Source organism: Vipera ursinii (genome assembly GCF_947247035.1).
Source record: "Vipera ursinii genome assembly, chromosome: Z".
NCBI lineage: Eukaryota > Metazoa > Chordata > Lepidosauria > Squamata > Viperidae > Vipera > Vipera ursinii.
The window spans coordinates 120,354,050-120,376,862 of record NC_139517.1 but is presented as its reverse complement, the minus strand read 5'-3'; the positions used below and the strand labels follow the sequence as shown (position 1 = coordinate 120,376,862).

At 43.5% G+C, this 22,813-nt stretch overlaps 1 protein-coding gene across 1 annotated transcript in view; it reads right to left on the bottom strand.

The window, feature by feature from the left end:
* Positions 1-22,574, bottom strand: part of CNPY1 (canopy FGF signaling regulator 1) — a gene marked incomplete at both ends in the record, with an annotated part of 68,968 nt that extends 46,394 nt beyond the window's left edge. The window contains one exon of the mRNA XM_083379050.1: positions 22,478-22,574. Within this exon, the coding sequence (XP_083235176.1) occupies positions 22,478-22,574 (97 nt within the window). The remainder of the gene's footprint in view (positions 1-22,477) is intronic.
* Positions 22,575-22,813: the final 239 nt, after the last annotated feature.

The window sequence follows — 22,813 nt, the reverse complement described above, 5'->3', positions numbered from 1 at the left end:
AAGCCACATTTTAAAGATTGGTTGTTCCTGTGATGACACCATCTGGACCCGCACCTGTGGTAAACCAGGATATGCAGCTGCAGCTAAATGTTATCCCCTTGCTGTTTATTCTCTCGAAAGCATTTTTGTTTCTGTGTCCCAAAGAAATAATATTACATTCATTTATAATTCCCTAGGTTCTGAAATGTCTGAGGGAAACCAGATAGGAGATTCAAACGGGCAGTGGAGAAAAGGGAAAGGGGAAATTATGTTTTTTAAAAAGGGAAGCAGTGCCAGAGCTGACAGGTCATAAAGAGGTTGCCAATGGTGGCATTGGCAGTGTTTATTTCAGTGTTTCCTAACTTGGCATCTTTGAGATGTGTCAACTTCAGCTCCCAGGGTCCTTATAAATGGCCATGATGGCTATGGAATGTTGGAATTTGAAGTCCAAACGTCTCAAAGCTGCCTTGGTTTATGTACAATTAGTCCTTAACTTTGGGTTGTTTGTTCAGTGATTGTTCAAATTATAACGGCATTGAATGAAGAGACTTATGAACCCCACATAAACAAAATCTGGACAATTGGTAATCCTCACGCCCTTACAATCTTCCACGGGGATGGTCCAGTGGTCCCCCTGCCTATCTCCCCTTGTCAGAGGTGAGGTTGCTGGTGCAGGCCTGGCTTATGCTAGGCCTCCCAAGGCTTTCTCCATGTTCCTCTGTGGGAGAGCAGGGACTGTAGTTATTAAGCAAAACAATCACATAGGTGCCTCTCTCTTTTTTTTATAAATGAATCTTTATTTACATTTCGTGTTAAAAACACACCATACACCAACAAAGACAAAAAAAAACATTTACAATATACAAAAAACGAAGAAATCAAAAAATTGAAAACCATTTCAAAAATTTCACATTATATCTACTTCTAAACTAACAATTATATTCCACTCATTAAATCTCTTATAACTATTCAACTCCAAAGCTTATTCATTAACAAAGACTATATCACTTCATTTTTGACCAACCTCCAAGCCACCCTCATTTCTTTAATCTTTTATCCATCCAAATATACCATTTATTCCATGATAGAATTGCTGGTGTCTCTTCTTTACCCTTCAATTTCTTGGTCAATGTGTCTGCTTCTGCACAATCAAGTATTCTCCTAATTATAACTTCATCCGGCAGGGTATGATTTGCCTTCCAAAATTGAGCATACCCCATCCTTGCCGCCGTTAAGATATGTAAAACCAAATACCATATTTCCTTCTTAATATTTCCAGGCCTGGAGCCTCTCTTAATGACCACCATAATGACCGCCATAACCTACGACCATAATGGGCAGGATGGCTTTTGACTTTTTCACTAAAGTTGGGAACTCATTTTCAGAAACACTTTCTGCAGCTTATCTGATGATGTCTTGCTTTAGTACTCATCCTTTTAACACATTTATATCATCTGTTTACTCCAAGGATCTCTTTTTCATTTATTTTTTTTATTAAAGAGTTTTACAAAAACAAAATTTTACAATATATCCCCAAATTCCTCCAACCCCAAACCCACCCACTTCCCCCCCCACTTCCCAGAGGATTATACAGGATTATAGTTACAATAATCATATTCTAAATAAAAATTATGCATAATATACAATTAACCAAATTCATAATGTGCTTTAACTCTCTTTTAACATAACTACAAACAACGTACCAATAACAATATCCCACTAAAATCTACTCATAGGCTAAATGGTATTTTTAGTCCCATATTTGTTTTTGAATATAATTTATCCATCTCCTCCAAACTGAAATATATCTTTCCTGTGAATGATCCTTCAGGTAAGCAGAAATCTTAGACATTTCTGCAAGATTCGAAACTTTAAACACCCATTCTTCTACAGTGGGCAAACTATCCTTTGTTATGTATGCAGGCATCTGCATAGCAACAGCCATCAGGGGGCGTTGGCCTGGACAGTTTCGGCGGGAAACCTAGGGCCAACCCCATTGGCTGTTAGCTTACCTGGCCAGGTATATAAGGAGGCCAGGTAGCCCTCATTCCTCAGTTCACTTCCCCTTCCAATAAAGAGCTGAACTCACACACCGGCTGGCGTCTCTCTTGCGTCGGACCCACTACACAATAGTGGCGACGAGGATGGGATTGCTGCCGACCAAGAGCTGAAGTCACTGGGGGAAACGCTCCACGAGCTGAAGGGAAAGGCATTTTTCCTTCTTCCCCCAACGACCGCCAGCCGAACCGGCAACGCCAAGCGCCACATCCACGACCAACTGCCGCCATGGCTAGAGCCGGACAACCCCGCGAATTTGAGACCCGCCGCCCCGAAACCTGGACCCGTTACCTGGCTCACGTTGAACTGTACATGCGGTTCAATCAGATATTGGAGGACGGTGCAAAGGTGGCCGCCCTGCTCTGCCTTGGGGGACCAGCGCTGCTGGAAGTCGCCGTGAACCTGTTCCCCCAGGAGGCCATCAACACCGTCGCGTACCGAGACCTCGTGGCCAGGCTCAACACACATTTCAGGCCCCGGCGCTACAAGGTGGCCGCATGGTCACAATTCGAGAAAAGGGACCAGCGCCCCGACGAGACCGGCGCCGACTTCCTCGCCGCCCTACAGGAAGCTGCTGTCGCTTGCAGGTTCACAAATTTGGAGGAGCGACTACGGGACCGGCTGATTTGCGGCCTACGCGACAGGCGGTTGCAGGAGCGCCTGTTCGAAAGAGAGGAGGTCTCTCTCCAGGAAGCCGAGGACGCCATCCTAGCCCACGAAGTGGCCTGCGGGGCCGTCCAAGCCTGCCGGGTCACCCGGCCCGGCAACCAGGCAACCAGCGTCCACTGGCAAGGGGCCACAGAGGAGGACGACCTGAGCATCGACCTCCTCCAGCGGAAGTCGACCCCCGACCAGCGAGCCAGATGCCCAGACAGGCCCAGGCCTCCCAGCAACACTGCCGTTCCCCAGAGGTGCGCAGGGTGTGGTGGGAACCACATGCGCAGCCTCTGCAAGTTCCGGTCCGCCACGTGCCGGGCCTGCAAGAAAACAGGCCACATAGCCGCCGTCTGCCGTAGCCGCCGCCCCCGAGAGGAGATCCACGAGCTGCAGCTGGAGGAACCGCCATTCGAAGGTACTGGGGCCCCCACCAAAACAAAAATTGGCTATGTCGAGAGCCGGCTGGCCATTAACCACATGGGTAGCCGCCGGCTGCTCAAACCCAAAATTATATTAACAATCCGTTTGCAAGGTGTCCCTTGCAGCATGGAGCTTGACTCCGGATCAGCGGTCTCGATTATTTCGGACGAGACCCTTAACCACATAATTAGCCGGAGCAAGCAACGGATTAAATTACGGCCTACTAAATTAACCCTGACCGATTTTCAGAATTCGCCGGTCAAGGTGAAGGGGGAGGCCACCATTTCAGTGGGGTTTAAGGGTCGCGAAGGGCACCTGGACGTTGTAGTGGTAGAGGGCCGCAGAGCCAGCCTGGTCGGGCTGGACTGGTTTGAGGCCCTGGGAATCTCAGTATCCGGGATCCATCGGATCCAGGGGGACTCCGTTGAGGCCGTTTGCTGGGAGTTCACCGACGTCTTCGACGGGTCATTAGGCAAGTACACCGGGGCCCCCATATCGTTCAAGCTTAACTCGAACATCTCCCCCGTTAGGGTCCGGCCGCGGCGAGTCCCGTTTGCGCTCAAACACAAAATCGAGCGCAAACTAGACAAGTTGGTGGCCCAGGGAATCTTAGAGCCTGTAGATGGAGGGGAGTGGGAAACCCCCATCGTGACCCCCCCTCAAATCCAACGGGGAAATAAGGATCTGCGCCGACTATGTGCTCGGTGAACCGCGCCCTAAACCCGCACGCTTACCCGGTTCCCGCGGTCAGCCACGTTCTCGCTTCCCTCCAAGGCGGCGCCATTTTTGCAAGGCTCGATCTTGCACAGGCGTACCAGCAACTCACAGTCACTAGGGAAACAGCTGACATCCAAACCATAGTAACCCATAGGGGGACGTTCCGGGTGAACAGGCTGCAGTTTGGAGTCAGCGTTGCTCCCGGCATTTTCCAGGAGGTTATGGAAAAGACACTCAAGGGCATTCCAGGAGTCTGCCCCTATTTTGATGACATCCTGATCGCAGGAGCATCAGCAGAGGAACTGGCAGGGAGGCTTAGGGAAGTGCTGGCAAGGCTGCGCACAGCTGGCCTCAAACTCAAAAAGGAAAAATGCAGCATAGGCGTTCCTTCCACAGAAGTTTTGGGGTTCAGAGTAGACGCCAGGGGAATCCACCCCACAGAATCCAAGGTGAGGGCCATCAAACTAGCACCCACACCCAAGAACAAAGTAGAGCTTCAGGCATTCCTGGGTCTGCTGAATTTCTACCATACATTCCTCCCACACAAGGCAGCCATCGCTGAACCGCTCCACAGGCTGCTAGACAAACAGGCAACATGGGCCTGGACGGCCACCCATGATCAGAGCTTCAAGGCCCTGAAGGCATTGCTGTCGGACAAGTCCACAGTAATCCATTTCATCGAGTCCAAGCCCATTTGTATCGCCTGCGATGCATCCCCTTATGGTGTGGGCGCTGTCCTAAGCCACCTTGAGCCCAACGGGGCACAAGTCCCCATAGCATACTATTCTAGGACACTGTCTGGAGCAGAAAGAAACTACGCCCAAATAGACAAAGAAGCCCTGGCAATCGTGGCAGGAATCAAGAAATTCCACGATTACTTATATGGCAGGGAGTTCACTGTCTTCACGGACCACAAACCACTCCTGGGCCTGTTCACCACAGACAGGCAAACCCCCCCAGATTCTGTCCCCCAGGATGCTCTGGTGGTCCATCTTCCTTGCAGCATACAATTGCAAGCTGGTACACAAGCCAGGGAAGGAGATGGGCCACGCAGACGGTCTAAGTAGGCTCCCCCTAGACACACACGACCCAGACCCAGCACCAGCCACACAGATCCTAGCCCTGCAGGAACTACCCGAGTGCCCAGTTCTTGCCAAGGACATTGCCAGCCACACAGCCACAGACAACATCATGGGCAGGGTGCACTCATGGGTTTGCACAGGGTGGCAGGACAAATCCCTGGGACCAGAGTTTCAGGCCTATTTCATTAGACGCGATGAAATCTCCACACACAAAGGGTGCCTCCTTTGGGGTAGCAGGGTCATCATTCCACCCGCACTACGCGCCAGGGTATCGGACTCCTTACACGAAGGGCACCCGGGGGTGGTCAGGATGAAGGCACTGGCTAGGAGCTACCTCTGGTGGCCCGAGTTGGACAAGGAGGTTGAGGATCGGGTCAAGGCCTGTTATACGTGCCAGAGATCCAGGCCAGAAGTGCCACATGCACCAGTACACCGGTGGGAGGCCACACACACGCCATGGTCCCACATTCACATTGACTATGCGGGGCCATTCCAGGGTCAACTATTTTTAGTAGTGGTGGACAGTCACTCCAAGTGGTTAGAGGTAGTCCCTGTCCCCAACATGACCTCGGGGAGGACAATCCAGGTGCTCAGAGCTCTCTTTGCCACACACGGCCTCCCCGACGTAATTGTGTCTGATAATGGGCCTCAGTTTACTGCTGCTGATTTCCAGGCATTCTTGAAGGCGAACTGGATTAGGCACGCCACCTCTGCGCCTTTCCATCCATCTACCAATGGGCAGGCTGAACGGATGGTAAGGACGACCAAAGACGCACTCCAGCGCATCATCAGCGGGGACTGGCACCACAGACTGGCCAAATTTTTACTAGCCCAACACACAACACCATGCGTGGCTACCGGCAAGAGCCCAGCAGAACTGTGATGGGGACAGCGCCTCATCACCAAGCTGGACCGCCTACACCCAGACCGGGTAGCAGCCGAAACCGGTAGGGCAACATCACCATCATCACCATCACCACCAGCATCACTACCATCACCATTGCCATCATCACCCACACACAGGGTCCTCAACCTGGGGGACCTGGTCTGGGCAAGGAACTATGGGGCTGGACATCCTTGGGTTCCGGGGACAGTGGTCGGGAAAACAGAACCCCTTTCGTACATTGTAGGGGTGGAGGGGGACAGACGCATAAGGCGACACATCGATCAGCTCAGAGGAAGAGTCCCTGAGCACGTCACACACGCCCCTGAGCGCGTCACACACGTCCCTGAACTCAACGCACACGATCAACAGGAGGACCACACTCCAGGAGGGGTCAACCCAGCTGAGGACGTCACAGGGCAGGGACCAGAGGAGGAGGACTTCCTGATGCCGGCTCCTTGCAGCCCTGCACAAAGGCCTCAGGAACCCACGGTCCAAGCCCAGGGGCCAAGCATACCCAGACGATCCACCCGTCCACACAGGACACCAGCCTACCTGTCGGACTATGTGTGCAAGTGACCCTCACACAAGGACACCACTGTTTTTTATATATATATACTCATAGTTATAGTAGTTGCATGTTGTTGTTGTTATGTGGGTCTTCTCTAAGGGGGGAGGGGTGTTATGTATGCAGGCATCTGCATAGCAACAGCCATCAGGGGGCGTTGGCCTGGACAGTTTTGGCGGGAAACCTAGGGCCAACCCCATTGGCTGTTAGCTTACCTGGCCAGGTATATAAGGAGGCCGTGTAGCCCTCATTCCTCAGTTCACTTCCCCTTCCAATAAAGAGCTGAACTCACACACCGGCTGGCGTCTCTCTTGCGTCGGACCCACTACACAATATCCTTCTTCCAATATTGTCCCACCAGTAACCGTGCTGCCGTTGTCATGTTCAACATCAAGTAAGTTTCTTTAACATCACAATCTACAACAATGCCCAATAAAAACAATTGCGGGGAAAACTTTATCTTTCTCTTAAAAATCTTTTGAATGTTCCACCAAATTTTAATCCAAAAAGCTTTTATATTTCTACAAGTCCACCACATGTGAAAATAGGTAGCTTCTAAACTACCACACCTCCAACATTTAGACTGTAAATTAGGATACATGTTAGACAACTTCTTGGGATCCAGATGCCATCTATAAAACATTTTATAAAAATTTTCTCTTAAATTTTGAGCCTGGGTAAATTTAACATTTCTGACCCAAATTATCTCCCAGGTGTCCAACGAAATTGGTTCCTGAATATTTTGTGCCCACCTTATCATGCAGTCTTTAACCAGTTCCGTTTCCGAATCCAATTCAATTAAAGCATTATATATCCTCTTTATACTTTATACTCCAAGGATCTCAAAGTTGGCTACATTGCTCACTGATCCCATTTATCCACATAGCTCAAGTATTGCTTGATTGAAAGAAAACTGACCATTAATGGCAGGTCCTCCCACTTGCTCTAACCTCCTATCCTTGCTGGCATAGTACACGCTTTGTAGCAGATTTTAAAAATGTTATGAGCAGCTAATACAGGAAGTCCTTGGCTTAGGACGGTAATTGAGCTTGCAATTACGGCTGTAAACCATGATGGCCATTAATTAACCATGAAAGCACCTGATTTTTATGACCCCTTTTGTTGTTAAGTGAATGTGGCAATTATTAGCAAACCCATTGTTTGCTATGGGGCATGTTTTACCAGAAAATGGAAGCGCCATAACATATAAGTAGAGGATGCTGAAAACAGCTGTATATGCGGGCCAGTTTCAAATGTGGGGCTGTTAGTAGCTTTTTCTGACTCCTGTTTTCATTGTAATTTTGAATGGTTGCTAAGTGACCACTTGAAAGTTGAGGAGTCCCTGTAATTTATTCATAAGAGCATAAGTCATGTTCCTCTATGGGAGAGGAGGGACTGTAGTTATTATGCAAAACAATCACATAGGTGACTCTCTTAATGACTGCAACAACCTACGATCATAATGGACAGGATGGGTTTTAATTTGTTACAAACAAAAAGTAATTGGGAATTATGGTGGCAAGGCTAGAGAAAACTCTCTCTCTCTCTCTCTCTCTCTCTCTCTCTCTCTCTCTCTCTCTCTCTGTGTGTGTGTATGTGTAGAGCATAGGAAGGGCTACATGGTTGGGATTCATATTGAAAAGTTTCTTTTTTCTCTTTTGAACTCAAAAGTCATTTATTACCTTGATTCCTTCATTTATTCTTTGGGTTTTATGTAATGTCCATTTCCAATTCCATCTCAGCAATCGACGTTCTTAGTCAATTAGAACCCTTTGCGACAGTTTGAAAATAGTTATTTATTTATTATTTTAATTCCATTTATATCCCGCCCTTCTCCGAAGACTCAGGGCGGCTTACAAACTTAGCAGTAGCCTTCATTCTATGTATATGCCTGCTTATTAGGGCTTTCACACACACCCCAAGCGGCATTATTACAAAGTCAGCTTAATTGCCCCCAACAATCTGGGTCCTCATTTTACCTACCTCGGAAGGATGGAAGGCTGAGTCAACCTTGAGCCTGGTGGGATGCGAACCTGCACTAATTGCAGGCAGCTGGTGTTACTTAAGGAGGCATTAGCCCACTGCTCCACCAAGGCCAATCTGGTTTGTTCTCATGATGTTGGCCAGTTTGGAGAACTAAACTGAGTTATTTTTTGAAGCTGCCCTGATGTTTCGGAAGTAGAGGAATGCTGTTCTTTTATACTGAAAAGTTGTAGTTTTGCAGAACATACTGATGGTCTCTTTGTTCATTAGGTGAAACTCACACCCCATCATGTCTCCCATCCTTCAAGGTGCTAGTTGTAACTTACCAAATGCTACTAACATGGCCTAAGGCCTGGTTATTTAAGGGGCTGCCTGCCTCCCATAACTTCTGCCCAGTGGATTCAATCCTGTACAGCTGGTACACTTTGAGTTCCTTTGATTAAACAATGCCATTGATTGGGACCCTGGAAGGACAACTTCTTTGTAGCATCACCTGCTCTCTGGAAAGAAGTTCCCTCTGAGATTCAAAGGTACCCAAAGACGCCCAGCCTTTTGGCAAGGGAGACCCTCCCCTTCTTTGCTTTTGCCATCTTTTTTCTTCATCTAGTCTTTATTATTTTTAATTATTTAATTTATATCCTATCTTTATTTTTTAATAAATACTTCAAGGAGGTGAACACATGTAATACATGTCCTTTCTCCTATTTTCTCCATAGCAACAACCTTGAGAGTGCGTTAGACTGACAGAGAGTGATTGGCCCAAAGTCACCCGGTTGGCTTTCATGCCTACTGCAGATTATAACTCACTACCTCCTAGTGATTGACACAAGTCACCCAGCCAGGTTTCAGGACTAGAACTCATTGTCAGGACTAGAACTCACTATCTTCCAGTTTCTATCCTGATGCCATAACCACTATTATTTATAATGATTATTGTATTGTAATTTCTATGTTTGATTGCTGTGAGCTGCCCAGAGTTGTTGAAAGCCAGACAACGAAATTTTTAATTAATCATTATGCCATCTTGATCATCATACTGAGGGTATGTATAATTTAGTATCTTGCTTCATTCTCCACATGACTTTACTGTCCGTTCCTCCTACTTACTTAGCCTTCCATCCTTCCGAGGTAGGTAAAATGAGGACCCAGATTGTTGGGGGCAATTAAGCTGACTTTGTAATAAGGCCGCTTGGGGTGTGTGTGAAAGCCCTAATAAGCAGGCATATACATAGAATGAAGGCTACTGCTAAGCCTGTAAGCCGCCCTGAGTCTTCGGAGAAGGGCGGGATATAAATGGAATTAAAATAAAAAAAATAAAAAAATGTAATTCCCCGCTTTTCCCATTCCAGCCCCTGCCAAAATATGCCACGATGATACAACTACTAGAAAATTATCCAGTTGCAAAAATGTCTACAGATTATAATTTGACCTTTACTGCTGCAAGATATATCTTTTTATTGAAACAGTTGAATGGCAGCTTGGCAGCCAGGAAGTTTTCCCTCTTAACATTTTTTGTAATTTATTTGGCTTTTGTGGGTAAGGGGATTTATTCATTTATTTATTGCTTTAATGGCAGTGCCAAGTCAGTCTGGGCAGTCTTTTGTTAATCAGCTGGACAGAGCATTGATTAATTGATGGTGTTTTTAGCATTTTGAGATAGTCAACCTAGTTAACCAGACAAGGAAACCAGAAATGTATGTCTAGTTTAATGAAGAGAAGGATGAAGGGTGACATGATAGCAGTGTTCCAATATCTCAGGGGCTGCCACAAAGAAGAGGGAGCCAAGCTATTCTCCAAAGCGCCCGAAGGCAGGTCAAGAAGCAATGGATGGAAACTAGTCAAGGAGAGAAGCAACCTAGAACTAAGGAGAAATTTCCTGACAGTTAGAACAATTAACCAGTGGAACAACCTGCCTCCAGAAGCTGTGAATGTTCCAACACTGGAAGTTTTTAAGAAGAGACTGGACAGTCATTTGTCTGAAATGGTGTAGCTTCCTATCTCCATTGACCCTTTCTTGAATAACAAGTTCTACCTGTGTCCTGTCTCCTGTTCTGCTTTCTGATAATTGTTTTGAATACAGATCCTGGCTTGGCCCAGGTAGCTGCCCTTATAGCTAGCTTGTTTTTCCCATAAAAATATGAATATTCCAAGTACTTATATTTCATCCAAAGGGTACATAGGAAACACTACTCTAAGAATTAAGCAATACCTTTTCATTCCCCTTCCTCTCTGAAACTTTCTGAAACAACTTAATTATCAGGAAAAGAAGAAGGAAAACACAAGTGTTTTATTCCCCATTTGGCCTCCAAGATAAAAGAAGAAGAATGACAGAGATTAATTACCGGTACTAGAGAAATACACTTCTTGTACTATGGTAGTCCTTGACTTACTACCATAATTGAGCCCAAAATTTCTATTGCTAAGTGAAAAAGTTGCTAAGTGAATTTTGCTCCATTGTATGATTTTTCCCCCTGTCACATTTGTTAAATGAATCACTGTAGTTGTTAAGTTAGTAACATGGTTGTTAAGTGAGTCTGGCTTCCTCATTGACTTTGCTTGTCAGAAGGTCCCATAAGGTGATTGCATGGTTCCAGGACACAGCAACCGTCAGATGAGTTTATAAGTTTATTTATGAGTAAGATACCAAGCATTAATAATAATAATAATAATAATAATAATAATAATAATAATAATAATAATAATAATAATACAAAGTTGGAAGGGACCTTGGAGGTCATCTAGTCCAACCCCCTGCTGAGGCAGGAAACCCTATACCATTTCAGGCAAATGGCTGTCTAGTCTCTTCTTAAAAACCTCCAGTGTTGGAGCATTCACCACCTCTGGATGCAGGTTGTTCCACTGGTTAATTGTTCTAACTGTCAGGAAGTTTCTCCTTACTTCTAGGTAGCTTCTCTCCTTGATTAGTTTCCATCCGTTGCTTCTTGTCCTGCTTTCAGGTGCTTTGGAGAATAGCTTGACTCCCTCTTCTTTGTGGCAGCCCCTGAGATATTGGAACACTGCTATCATGTCACCCCTCACCCTTCTCTTCATTAAACTACACATACATTCAATCACATGGCCATGCAGGTGCTGCAGCAATTGTAAGGGTAAAAATGGTCATAAGTCACTTTTTCAGTGCAATTGTAACTTTGAACAGTCACTAAATAAACTGTTGTAAGTCAAGGACTATCTGCAACCTAAATGGAACAATTGTGTCCAGATGTGTCAAACTATCTCTATTTTTCCAAACTCAATCTGTTCTGTTCTGGGATACGATCCTGGCAAATTGATATTTGATTTCTGATCTGATCTGAGTCCAATTACATCCACTACTACTCACATCTGGTTAAAATAAGGAACTACAAGGGAACAAAGAATTGAAAAGATGTGGGGTGGTAGAGTCAGCACCTCCTCCTGATATAGTATGCATTATGCAAAATGAGATAGTTTACTTCTTCAATTCTGTTATCGTGCCTGACTGCTGCTGTTAGATTTGCAAGTATTACAGTCCTGCTGACTGCAATAGAAAGCTGTTTCTGTAGGAAGAACAATATCTAATTTTGTTTGTTTTCTTAAAAAAACAACCAAACAAACCAAAAACAAACCTTGGCTAGTTAAAAACTAGAGCATAGAATCATAGGTCTCCATGAAGGAGAATATTTGTAGCTCAGGGTTGAAATGAGGGGTCCTCGGTGCTCTCTGAGCTTGCTCGGTTTCTTGCAGATGTTTCATTACCCAAACTAGGTAACAGTTAGGGCACTGATGATGTTACCTAGTTAGGGTAATGAAACGTCTGCAAGAAAACAAGCTAGTCCAGAGCACCGAGGGCTGCTAATCGTAAGTCTGTCAGGGACCTTGAGGGTCTTCTAGTCCAACCTCCTACTCAAGGCAGTCCTGAACAAATGGTTGCCCAGTCTATCCTTGAAAAATCTCCAGGGATGGAGTACTCACAAGTTTGGGAGGCAAGCTATTCCATTGATTAATTGTTCTCACTGTCAAGAGATTTCTCTTTAATTCAAGGTTGAATCTCTCTTTAATGAGCTTCCATCCATTAGGGTTGACCTGCACTCAGTTGCTTTGGGAAATAAGTTAACCCTCTCTTCTCTGCGACAGCCCCTCAAACTGGAAGAGAGTTATCATGTCATCCTAAATCCTTCTCTTCAATAGGCTGGAGACATACCTGGCTCCCTCAACCATTGATCATAAAATGTACCTTCCATAAAATACATGACTACTGGTATTTCTTCCTCTTCTTTTTCCTCCTCCTCCTCCTCCTTCTCCTCCTCTTCCTCCTCCTCCTCTTCCCCACCCTTCCCCCTTCCTTCTCCTTCCTCCCTTCTCTATGTGTCTTGTCCTTATTGCTCCAACCACTCAGATGCAAATACAGGTAGTCCTTGACTTATGACCATAATTAAACCCAAACTTTCAGTTGCTAAACAAGGCATTTGTTAAGTGAATTTTGTCCTACTTTATGACCTTTTTGGCCACATTTGTTAAAGAAATCACTGTATTTCTTGAAAACATGTGGTTGTTAAGTGAATCTGGCTTCCCCATTGACTTTGCTTGTTGGAAGCAACTGGGAAGATTACAGATGGTAATCACATGACCCTAGGATGCTGCAACCAGCGTGAATACATGCTGGTTGCCAAGCACTTGAATTTTGATTATGTGCTGCAATGGTCATAAGTGTGAATACTGGTCATAAGTGTGAATACTGATCATAAGTCACTTTTTTCAGTGCTGTTATAACTTTGAATAATCATTAAACAAATGGTTGTAAGTCAAGGACCATCTGCAACCTAAATGGAACAATTGTGTCCAGATGTGATGAAAGTAAAAGCTATATTTTCCCAGAGGGAAGTTTGTTTTTGGTCTAGTAGTTAGAGATTTGGCAAAAGAAATTATGGCCCAATGAAGTTTCAAAAAAATAACAAAATCTATTCCAACAATGCTCATTTATCACCTGGGGGGTGCCCTTGGCTGACTGATTGTTTCAGCAAAGACTATTTAGTCTCCTAATTAAGTTTTGCAGTTAGAATTACTATTGGCTGTTTTGCTCTCATTAAACCGAAGGGGAATTATTGTGCAGTCACCCTTGCATGGAGTGGTTAAAAACTAAACCTGATTGTAAATTCCAGCTACATGCTAGATGGTCTAAAATCAACCATTAAAAGCCCCTAAGGAGATGAAGGGTAAATGCAGTGATCCTAATGTGACCTATTTAGACCTGCTTAAATCTAATTAAATCTGTATTTTTTTTAAGTTCATCAATGTGTGCAGCTGCTAAGCTGAAATGTGCCAGGTGATATAAGATGGTTGAGACAGACAGACAGACAATGAAGCTAAACAAAGTATTGCTTGTCTTATGTGTTGATTAGGGTTTGGGCTGGGGAAAAATCAAACATGGTGAAAGATTCTGTCTCATTTGAAGTGGCTATGTCTGAGCCCCTATAATTTGCTTGGAGTAGGACTTTGCAAGTAAAAATCCATCTAGAAAGCTTTTTCTCACTTGATTTATTTTATTTTCAAAGAACCCATCATTCTTCTTCTAAACTTAATTGCCTCAGAACCACACAAGGATCGGAGTGATGCAATTGTCTCGTCATTAGACACACGTGCTCAGGTGTCTTGCTCTGGAGAGCATATATTTATTGCACTGGTGGATAATGCAATACTCTCCTTTTACTTACTTAACAATCTTACTGAACTTCAATTCCCAACCTTTCTCATTGCCTTGTTGCAAGCTTGGGTTGCTGGTAATTGTAGTTCTGCAATATCTGGAAAGCTAAAAGCTACATATTCCCCCACTTGCAAAATATTACATTTATTTATTTGTGCATTTGTGCATTTGTTTATAAAGAGGGCTAGACAATCAAAGCAATAAACAATATCCTAATCAAGGAATTACAAACTTAGACAAACAAGCTATCAGTAAACAACTGTCTAATCAAGAAACCACAACTCTCACAAACTCTGACAGGACAAACAACTAGTATATAAACAGAAAACAAACCCCACTTCCTTCTAGCACTATTGATGTTAGCTAGTTGGGTAATGAAACATCTATAAGAAAACAATCAAACTGAGAGAGCATCAATGATCTCACAGTTCAGTCCTGAGCTTCAAGCATTCTCTTCTATCAAAATCAATTCAGCTTGGGAAGAACATTCTATGGCTGGGGTGCCCTCACCAAAAAGGCCCTGTCTTACTTTACCTTGACCTGCTTTTGCTAGATTGCAAAGGTACCTGAAGATCTATACTGAACTCTTAATGTGAAAGCAGACTGGTGTTAATAATAAACACTGATGAAGACATTGCTCAGAATGACATCCACAGCTCTTATTCATGATTTAATTTTAATTAGCATAAGATGCTCTACATATAACATACTGTATTATTCTGTCAAGACTGATGCTACTAAGTTTTCTACTAGGCAATGTAAGAAAAATGGTTTCCATTGTTAAATATGGATTGAGACTTTTACATTGATTATGACAATATGTGTAGTGGTTAAGGTGCTGGGCCTAGAAAATAATGAAAGCCAGTGCAGATCACCAGGAGACAAGAGAGTTCTAGTGCTTCCTTAGGTATGAAAGCTGGCTGGGTGTCTTTGGGGCAGTAACTCTCAGACCAATTCACCTCATAGGGTGGTTGCTGTGAGGAAAATAGGAGGAAGGAGGGGTATTATATATGTTCACTGCCTTTAGCTATTTATACAAGATAATAAAGGTGGGATAAAAATCAAATAAATAGTGAGGCACAATTGTTTCATTCAAAGCTAACTCTGCCATTAAGCAAGGGATATAACCATCTCAAACATCTACATCTTTGCCCCTTGGTGGAGCAGTGGGCTAATGCCCCCTTAAGTAACACCAGCTGCCTGCAATTAGTGCAGGTTCGAGTCCCACCAGGCTCAAGGTTGACTCAGCCTTCCATCCTTCCGAGGTAGGTAAAATGAGGACCCAGATTGTTGGGGGCAATTAAGCTGACTTTGTAATAATGCCGCTTGGGGTGTGTGTGAAAGCCCTAATAAGCAGGCATAGACATATAATGAAGGCTACTGCTAAGCTTGTAAGCCGCCCTGAGTCTTCAGAGAAGGTCAGGATATAAATGGAATTAAAATAAAATAAAAATAAAAATTTTAATGTATGATTCACATAGATGTGTTTATTAAAATTTATCACACATAGATCAAGGGATGCTGAAATTGTCAAATGGCAACCTTAATAGTTCTTAATAGTTATGTAATGGTCATTTCTTAATACTTCAGAGAAGAACAGTAATCATCAACCATGAACAGTTATCATCGACCATTAAAAAACCCCAGAGTCAATACCAACAAATGTCACAGACTGTATGTGGAAAATGGTACAAGATTAAATGATCTAAAGACTTAGAAGCTGTTTTTCAATCCTCTAGAACAGATATGGGGAACTATGGCCCTTTTATGACTTTCGAATCTGGGACGTAAGTACCTTTTGTTAGGTTCATCTTAACTTCAAAGGATTGCTAAATGATTGCATAGTGGAAGACTACCTTTACTGTAAAGCAGATCCATTGTATATCCAACACACAACTGCATTGTGCAACCAATCACAAGATTGGTTCAAACTTCCCTGCAATCTGCCTCCTGCTCAATGTCTGCCTTAAAATTAATTAAACCAGGAGCAGACGGTCTAGAAAGACTGATAAAGCTGTGAAATTTTCAGTTCAAACCAATCTTTCAACTCCTGCCAAAGACTGGTGTGGAGGCTGGAAATAATTTAGAAAGGCTGAGAGGAGGTCAAAGAGCTTGTAATTGAATAATTCAGCCCAGATAGGAAACTGAAGGAAAAGCAAAAATTTTAGAATCCTGACAAATAAGTATTAGATATGAAGTCTGGAAATAAATATTGAAATAACTGATATTGCCCTATGGCAATAAAGCATTACTATTACTACTACTACTACTACTACTACTACTACTACTACTACTACTACTAAAATAACTGGATTTTTCCCCTCTTGGGACAGAATGAATATTTCTTTCCATTGTCACTCTGCATAGAAGATAAATCTTCTTCTTAGGATCCCAAATAAGCTGTTTCTGTATTTCTTGAATGCCTGATGAGTCCTTTCAAACATCCAGCATTACATTGGGGTCGTTGTAGTAAACATGTTCATGAAAGAAAGCAGAAGGTTTGAAAAATCTTGTATAAAGCACTGGACAAACACAGGTCAAGATTCAGCTAAATGGTAATGCTCAACATACAACCATTTGTTTAGCAGCTGTTTGAAGTTACAACAGCGCTGAAAAATTGGTCCACAACCAGTCCTTGCACTTACAACTTATACAAGTATCCCCAAAGTCAGGTGATCAAAATTCAGGTGCTTGGCAACTAGCATGTATTTATGATGGTTGCAGCATCCTGGGATCATGTGATCATAAGCCAAATTCATATAGTGACCACATGATTTGGCAAAAAGATTGTAAGATCAAGTGCAATTCTCTTAATGATCTCATTGCCGAGCATCATAATTGGGATCACAAGTCAAGGGCTACTTGTACTGTGTCCTTAATTCCAGCAAAAACAGTGCATGCTTTCTCCCATACGCAACATATCCTCATCATCTTCATCCACAAATGCTACAGTTTGCCCAGAACAAGCACTACCCTTACTGCCTGAAGCCAAATTATTTAGTGTATATTTATTAGCCTGTTCTTTCACCGCTGGGTATTCATAGTTGACAGCAATAAAGTCTTATGAAGTCCACGGCTGGAGTTACAGAGTGCCTCACTTGTTCTTTTGGATATACTTGCATCTCCTCACTACTTCTGTTTGAAAAACAGATTAATTGATTAATTAAACTAATGCATTAACTGTATATTTGCAAGCTCCATCTTTCCTCAAGAGCTGAATGTTATAATAGAGATCTCTTAATTTTATCCCAACAATATCTCTGTTAGGCAAGTTAGGCTAGGAGAATGCTGGATGAAGGTCACTCAATCAGGTCTGTGCATTTGAAGGGTCAAAGTGAGCCTGGGTTTTATCAGTATTTAACTGTAGTCTTCCTATCTACAAATGCCAACAGAGAATCCTGAGAATAAATTTTTCTAAGGTGGTGACCTCCGATAGCACTGTGTTATAATCATCCCTATCTAGGCACCAGCCTCAAAGGTTAATTGTTCCTGCAAATTTTTTAAGCCCCACATAGATCCAACGGTCATCCTTAGAAAAATAAAAACCATGTCAGCTCTATTCTAGTTTCATAAGAATGCTTTCTTGCTTCCTCCCCGCCTCCCACCCCAAATATGAAAGTAAGTTGTGGTAGAAAAGAATTGGTCTGAGCAAAGTATTGATCTGGAGCACTGATTTGAGGGAAATGCGATTGCCTTAAAACTTTGATGATTTGAACTTGAATCCTTAAATGGTTCTGAAGCGATTCAAAGGGTGGAAAATTCAGTAGATTTTTACATGTACCTACGCGGTGGCTCAGTGGGTTAGGACGCTGAGCTTGTCGATCAGAAGGTCAGCAGTTTGGCGGGTCGAATCCCGAGTGCCGCGTAACAGAGTGAGCGCCTGTTACTCGTCCCAGCTTCTGCCCACCTAGCAGTTCGAAAGCACGTAAAAATGCAAGTAGAAAAATAGGGACCACTACGATGGGAAGGTAACAGCGTTCCATGCATCTAGTCATGCCGGCCACATGACCACGGAGACGTCCTCGGACAAACGCTGGCTCTTCGGCTATGAAACGGAGATAAGCACCGGCCCCTAGAGTCGGAAACGACTAGCACGCATGTGCGGGGGAACCTTTACCTTTACCTTACCTAATTCAAATCTCAGATCAGGTTGCACTGAATTGTGTTGTCTTAGGCAACATACCTGATCAATGATAAGTGAGCTTTGACAGTTGTGATAACCAGTTTATAAGCAGCTAAGTGTCCCCTCTGCATAATCTTTTTTTTTAAAAAAGTGAGTCATTTTGCGAATATATATAGAGCAAGTTTCTTCTAGTGATGAAATACCAGACTGGAAACCAGGAGATGGTGAGTTCTAATTCCACCTTAGGCATGAAAGCTGACTGGGTGACTTTGGCCAATCGTTAGGAGACTGTGAGTTCTAGTCCCACCTCAGGCATGGAAGCCAGCTGGGTGACTTTGGCCAATCACTTTCTCTCAGCCCACCCTACTTCACAAGCTTGTTATTGTGGGCAAAGTAGTAGAAGGAAGGAATATTAGATACAATCTCTACCTTGAGTTATTTATAAAATAATAAATATTAGATATAAATAAATAAATATTTATACCACTCTCACTCTTACTCCATTTCTATATTTTATGTTTCATCCTTGATGTTAAGGTCTTCATTATTAAGCAGCACAGAATGAGCTTTCTATTGAAATGTTTTTAACTAATGAAAATATATATAATCTATTCTTAGCAGCAGCTTGTCATTAAATCAATGGGAAACCAAGTTCATTGCATGAAGATCTGAGTTACAAAACAAAGTTGGGAACAGTAAGATTACAGGTAGTGTCTGATTTACAACCACAATGAAGTCTGCCCATTATGATCATTAGCTGTGACAGTTGTAAAGCAGGTCACCCACTTGATCAATCCAATTTAGTGATCTTTTTGTGGGGTTAGGGTTAGGGTTAGTTCAGTTTTTAAATGAACTAATTCTTCACTAAGGGCTGGTTTTGCTGAATTCAGAAGTAAATGCTAGTTTTAAGCATTTAACTGGTCATGTGACCATGGAACTCTGCAAATGGTTATAAGTGCAGCCATCGGAATTTCAGAACCAAGTCATAAATACTGCTGTGGAGGTCCAACATTTTGAACATTTGCTAAACAACTAGTTGGAAGTCAAGGACTATTAAATGGAGACTTCTGTTTCTTTAGAATGGCCCAAAAATCTGTCCTAAAATATGAAAAGCTTTGAGTATGGATGGCTAGTCCCAAGTCACCTGAAATGCCAAAATAGATCAAAATAACTAACATAAAATTAAGCTGTCCCTTATAAAAATTACAGAATATATTATTTGACCAAAAAGACCATAAGTCCATATGTTACCTATTTCCAGCAAAGCAGTCCAGAGGTTTAACTTTCCACAATTTGACATCCACCAGAAAAGTCTGGATTATAGTACCTCCCAAATTCCTGAAGGCTTGTGACATGGAAATTTATCCTCATTTAAAAACAAACAAACAAAAACTTTATAGTGTCACAGCTAAGGGACTGGTCATAAGTCAAGTACTACCTGTACTGAATTTATCCCAGAGACATACTTGAAACAGAATCAGACAGTGGTGGTGAACCTATGGCATGCGTGCCAGAGGCGGCACTCAGAGCCCTCTCTGTGGGCATGCGTGCCGTTGCCCCAGCCCCCTGAGCCCTGAGCCCCCCCTCATCAGCAGCCCCCCCCGAGAGTCGTCCCCGGGTATGGCCCGCGTGGAGCAATGCAGACAAGCACATGGCAGCCAGGCAGCAGGGAGAAGACTCTGCCCTCATGCCCCATCGTGCGCAGATGATGATGCGGGGCGCAGGCAGAGGGCATAGCCACCATGGTGCTGCAGGGCTGTCTGGGCAATCTGCTGCGGTGGGCCGTGGAGGCGGTTGGTGGCCCTGTGGGTGGGCGGGGCAGGCAGGGTGGGAGGTGGAGCGGGGGCAGGGCGGAGCAGTTTTTGGGCACTCAGTCTCTAAAAGGTTCGCCATCACTGTCCTAGGATAAGAAAATAAATGCAGACACCACATTTTGCTACAGTAGAAAATGCTCTTCTGTCTTAGCTGATTCTCCTTCTTCCTGGAAGAGGCATCTCTGCCACAGTGGTGGGCTCCTTTCAATCAAAGCACATCTGTCTTTGGCCACCTTGTCTCCTTCTGCTACTTTCCAGGAAACACAAGGTGGTCTGTCTCTCAAAACTGCCACGCCCGCATCACCCAAACCAGACTTTTTGTCAAGAGATCTTGGTATTGAAGGTTCTGCAGCCCTGGCATACATCAGGGAGGATTTATTTCAATATGTTGTTGCAACTACTTTTGTCAGGTTATCCGTCTCGGGAGAGATGTTCATTTCTTACAGCTCATTGTGCCATCTGTTTAAAAAGCCAACTACTCGTCTCCGTGCTAGGAGACCACAGATGGAGATTTTCCCCCCTTGTGTGCACAACTGTCAATGGATGACAAAGCCTTGTTGTTTGCAGCCAGGTGGAATTGCTGGGGAGGAGAAGAGAGCAACATGGGTGCTCCTCATGGGTTGAATCTTTGCCTCTAGGTACCGAGTGATGTACAGTGAGCAATGCCAGTCAATTCCCTTTTTAAGGCAATTGTAATATATCAAACTACCTGTAGATAAAGCAAAAGTTTATTTTCTCTCCTAGGCATGTTTCCTCAATAGGTGACCTTACCATATTGGGGTGAAATTTGTCTTAGGTGAACGGAGGGATCACAGCTTTAATGATACAACTAAAACCAGGGATATAGGAAGTCCTCCATTTAAGACTGTAATGGACCCTGCTCATCAGTCATATCTTGATGGTCATAAAACAAGTCATCCACACAATTTTATGACCTTTTTGTGGCAGTTGTTAAGCCACACTGTGGTTGTTAAGTAAATCAATTATTTGCTATAGGCCAAAAACTGAATGTGCTGGTGTTCAGCAAAAATGTTGTACAATGGGCGCTCAGCAATGGATCCTGTAAATGATTGTAAATGTGAGTCCATTGCCAAGCATCTGAAATGTAGTCATGTCGCTGCGGGGGAAGAGGCCATCAGAACGTAAGTACTCCCATGGAGGTCCGTCATAACTTTGAATGGTCGCTAAATGACTGATCATAAGCCAAGGACTACTTGTACATTTACTTATTGAGTAGGGTTGTTCTGTTATGACAATTCTGTCATTAGCAAAGTGAATTTCTTATAGAAAAAAGGCCAAATGGTCATGTGGCCCAAGCAATAAAGATAGATCAGCAAAGATCAGAAATGGTTGTATCTCAGATTGTAGATGAGCAATGAATAGCTGGATGATTTATGGGGATCATAAAAAGGATCTGAGGAAGACTTTGCCTTGGTGTGTTATTTGTAAATACCAGACAGTTCAAACATACAGTCCTTCACCCTCAATTTGAAGTAAGGCAGGGCCAGCAAGATGTGACCCACTGGCATTATATATCAGCTATAAATCTTATTGCCATTTTGCTGCTATTTCAGCCTGGCTCCAGAAAGGCATATATTGAGAACCTTATTCAGAAGAATGTGTGATATGGGAAAGGCAAGAAAGGTCTTCCCCGATGTTAGTCCATCAGCATAATGAGGATTGATGTGGATGCCACAAGCAAGGCTCAAAGTAGCAGCCTTAAGCAGGGCCCTTTGGGGGGAGAACAGTGGCAACAATTCCACCAGCTTCTTCAGATGCAAAAAGTCTTAAACCCAAAGGATATTTCAGTCCTCAAAATGATCAGATAGATGCATTCTTTGTATCCAGGGCTGCAGAAAAACATGGATTAGTTTGCAGTCCTGAGTTATTTCCTGCACACCCTAATCACCCAAACAGAGGGAAACAATAGAGGGAAAAGCGTGCAGGTAGTCCTCAACTTACAACTATTTGTTTAGCAACCGTTTGAAATTAAAATGGCATGGGAAAATGCTTGCGCTTACGACAGTTGCAGCATTCCCACAGTCTCCTGATCAAAATTTGGGCACTTGGCAAGCAGCATAATTTACAACTGTTGCAACAGCCCGATGTCATGTGATCACCATCTGCAACCTTCCCAGGTGGTTTCTAACAAGCACAGTCAATGGGGAAAGCTAAACTCATTTAATGACTCATAGTTCACTTAATCACAATGATTCATTTAATAACCATGGCAAAAAAAGTTGTAAAATTGGATATGGCTCACTTAACAACTGCCTTGCTTAGCAATGGAACTTCTGGTGCCATTTGTGATCGTAAATTGAAGGCTGCCTCTAGTCTTGATGGGGAATGTAATGATAAGGAAAGGATGGCTGGGAACCATGGATACTTCTCTGACTTTGTCTCCATAAAATGCTCTGGTATTAAGGGAGCAGACAAAGTGAGAAGTTATTGGCTTATTTGTGCAGAATTATCAAACTTGAGTGCATAGGGAAATACACAGCTGAGACACTAACCTCCACAGAATACCTCGGGATTTCGCTGTGCTCTCCCAGTATTGCTGAACAGGCCCAGAAGCAGCAAAGAAAACAAGGTGTGAAGGGATCCAGCCATGCCTTAAACCTTAATCTGGAAAAACAGATGAGACAAAAGTAAAGCAAGGTGCCTTCATGACTAACCCAGGTTCTTCTTAAACTGCTGCTGTTTAGAGATGCTGCAACTGCAGCTTCTAAAACCTTTATCTAATTCACTGGACCACCCAACACATCAGAAATACTGAAGGTCAAGGAAGTGTAGCCTAATTTTTTATAGATTCAATCCTGAGACACCCCCCCCACCAGTTTTATAACTAT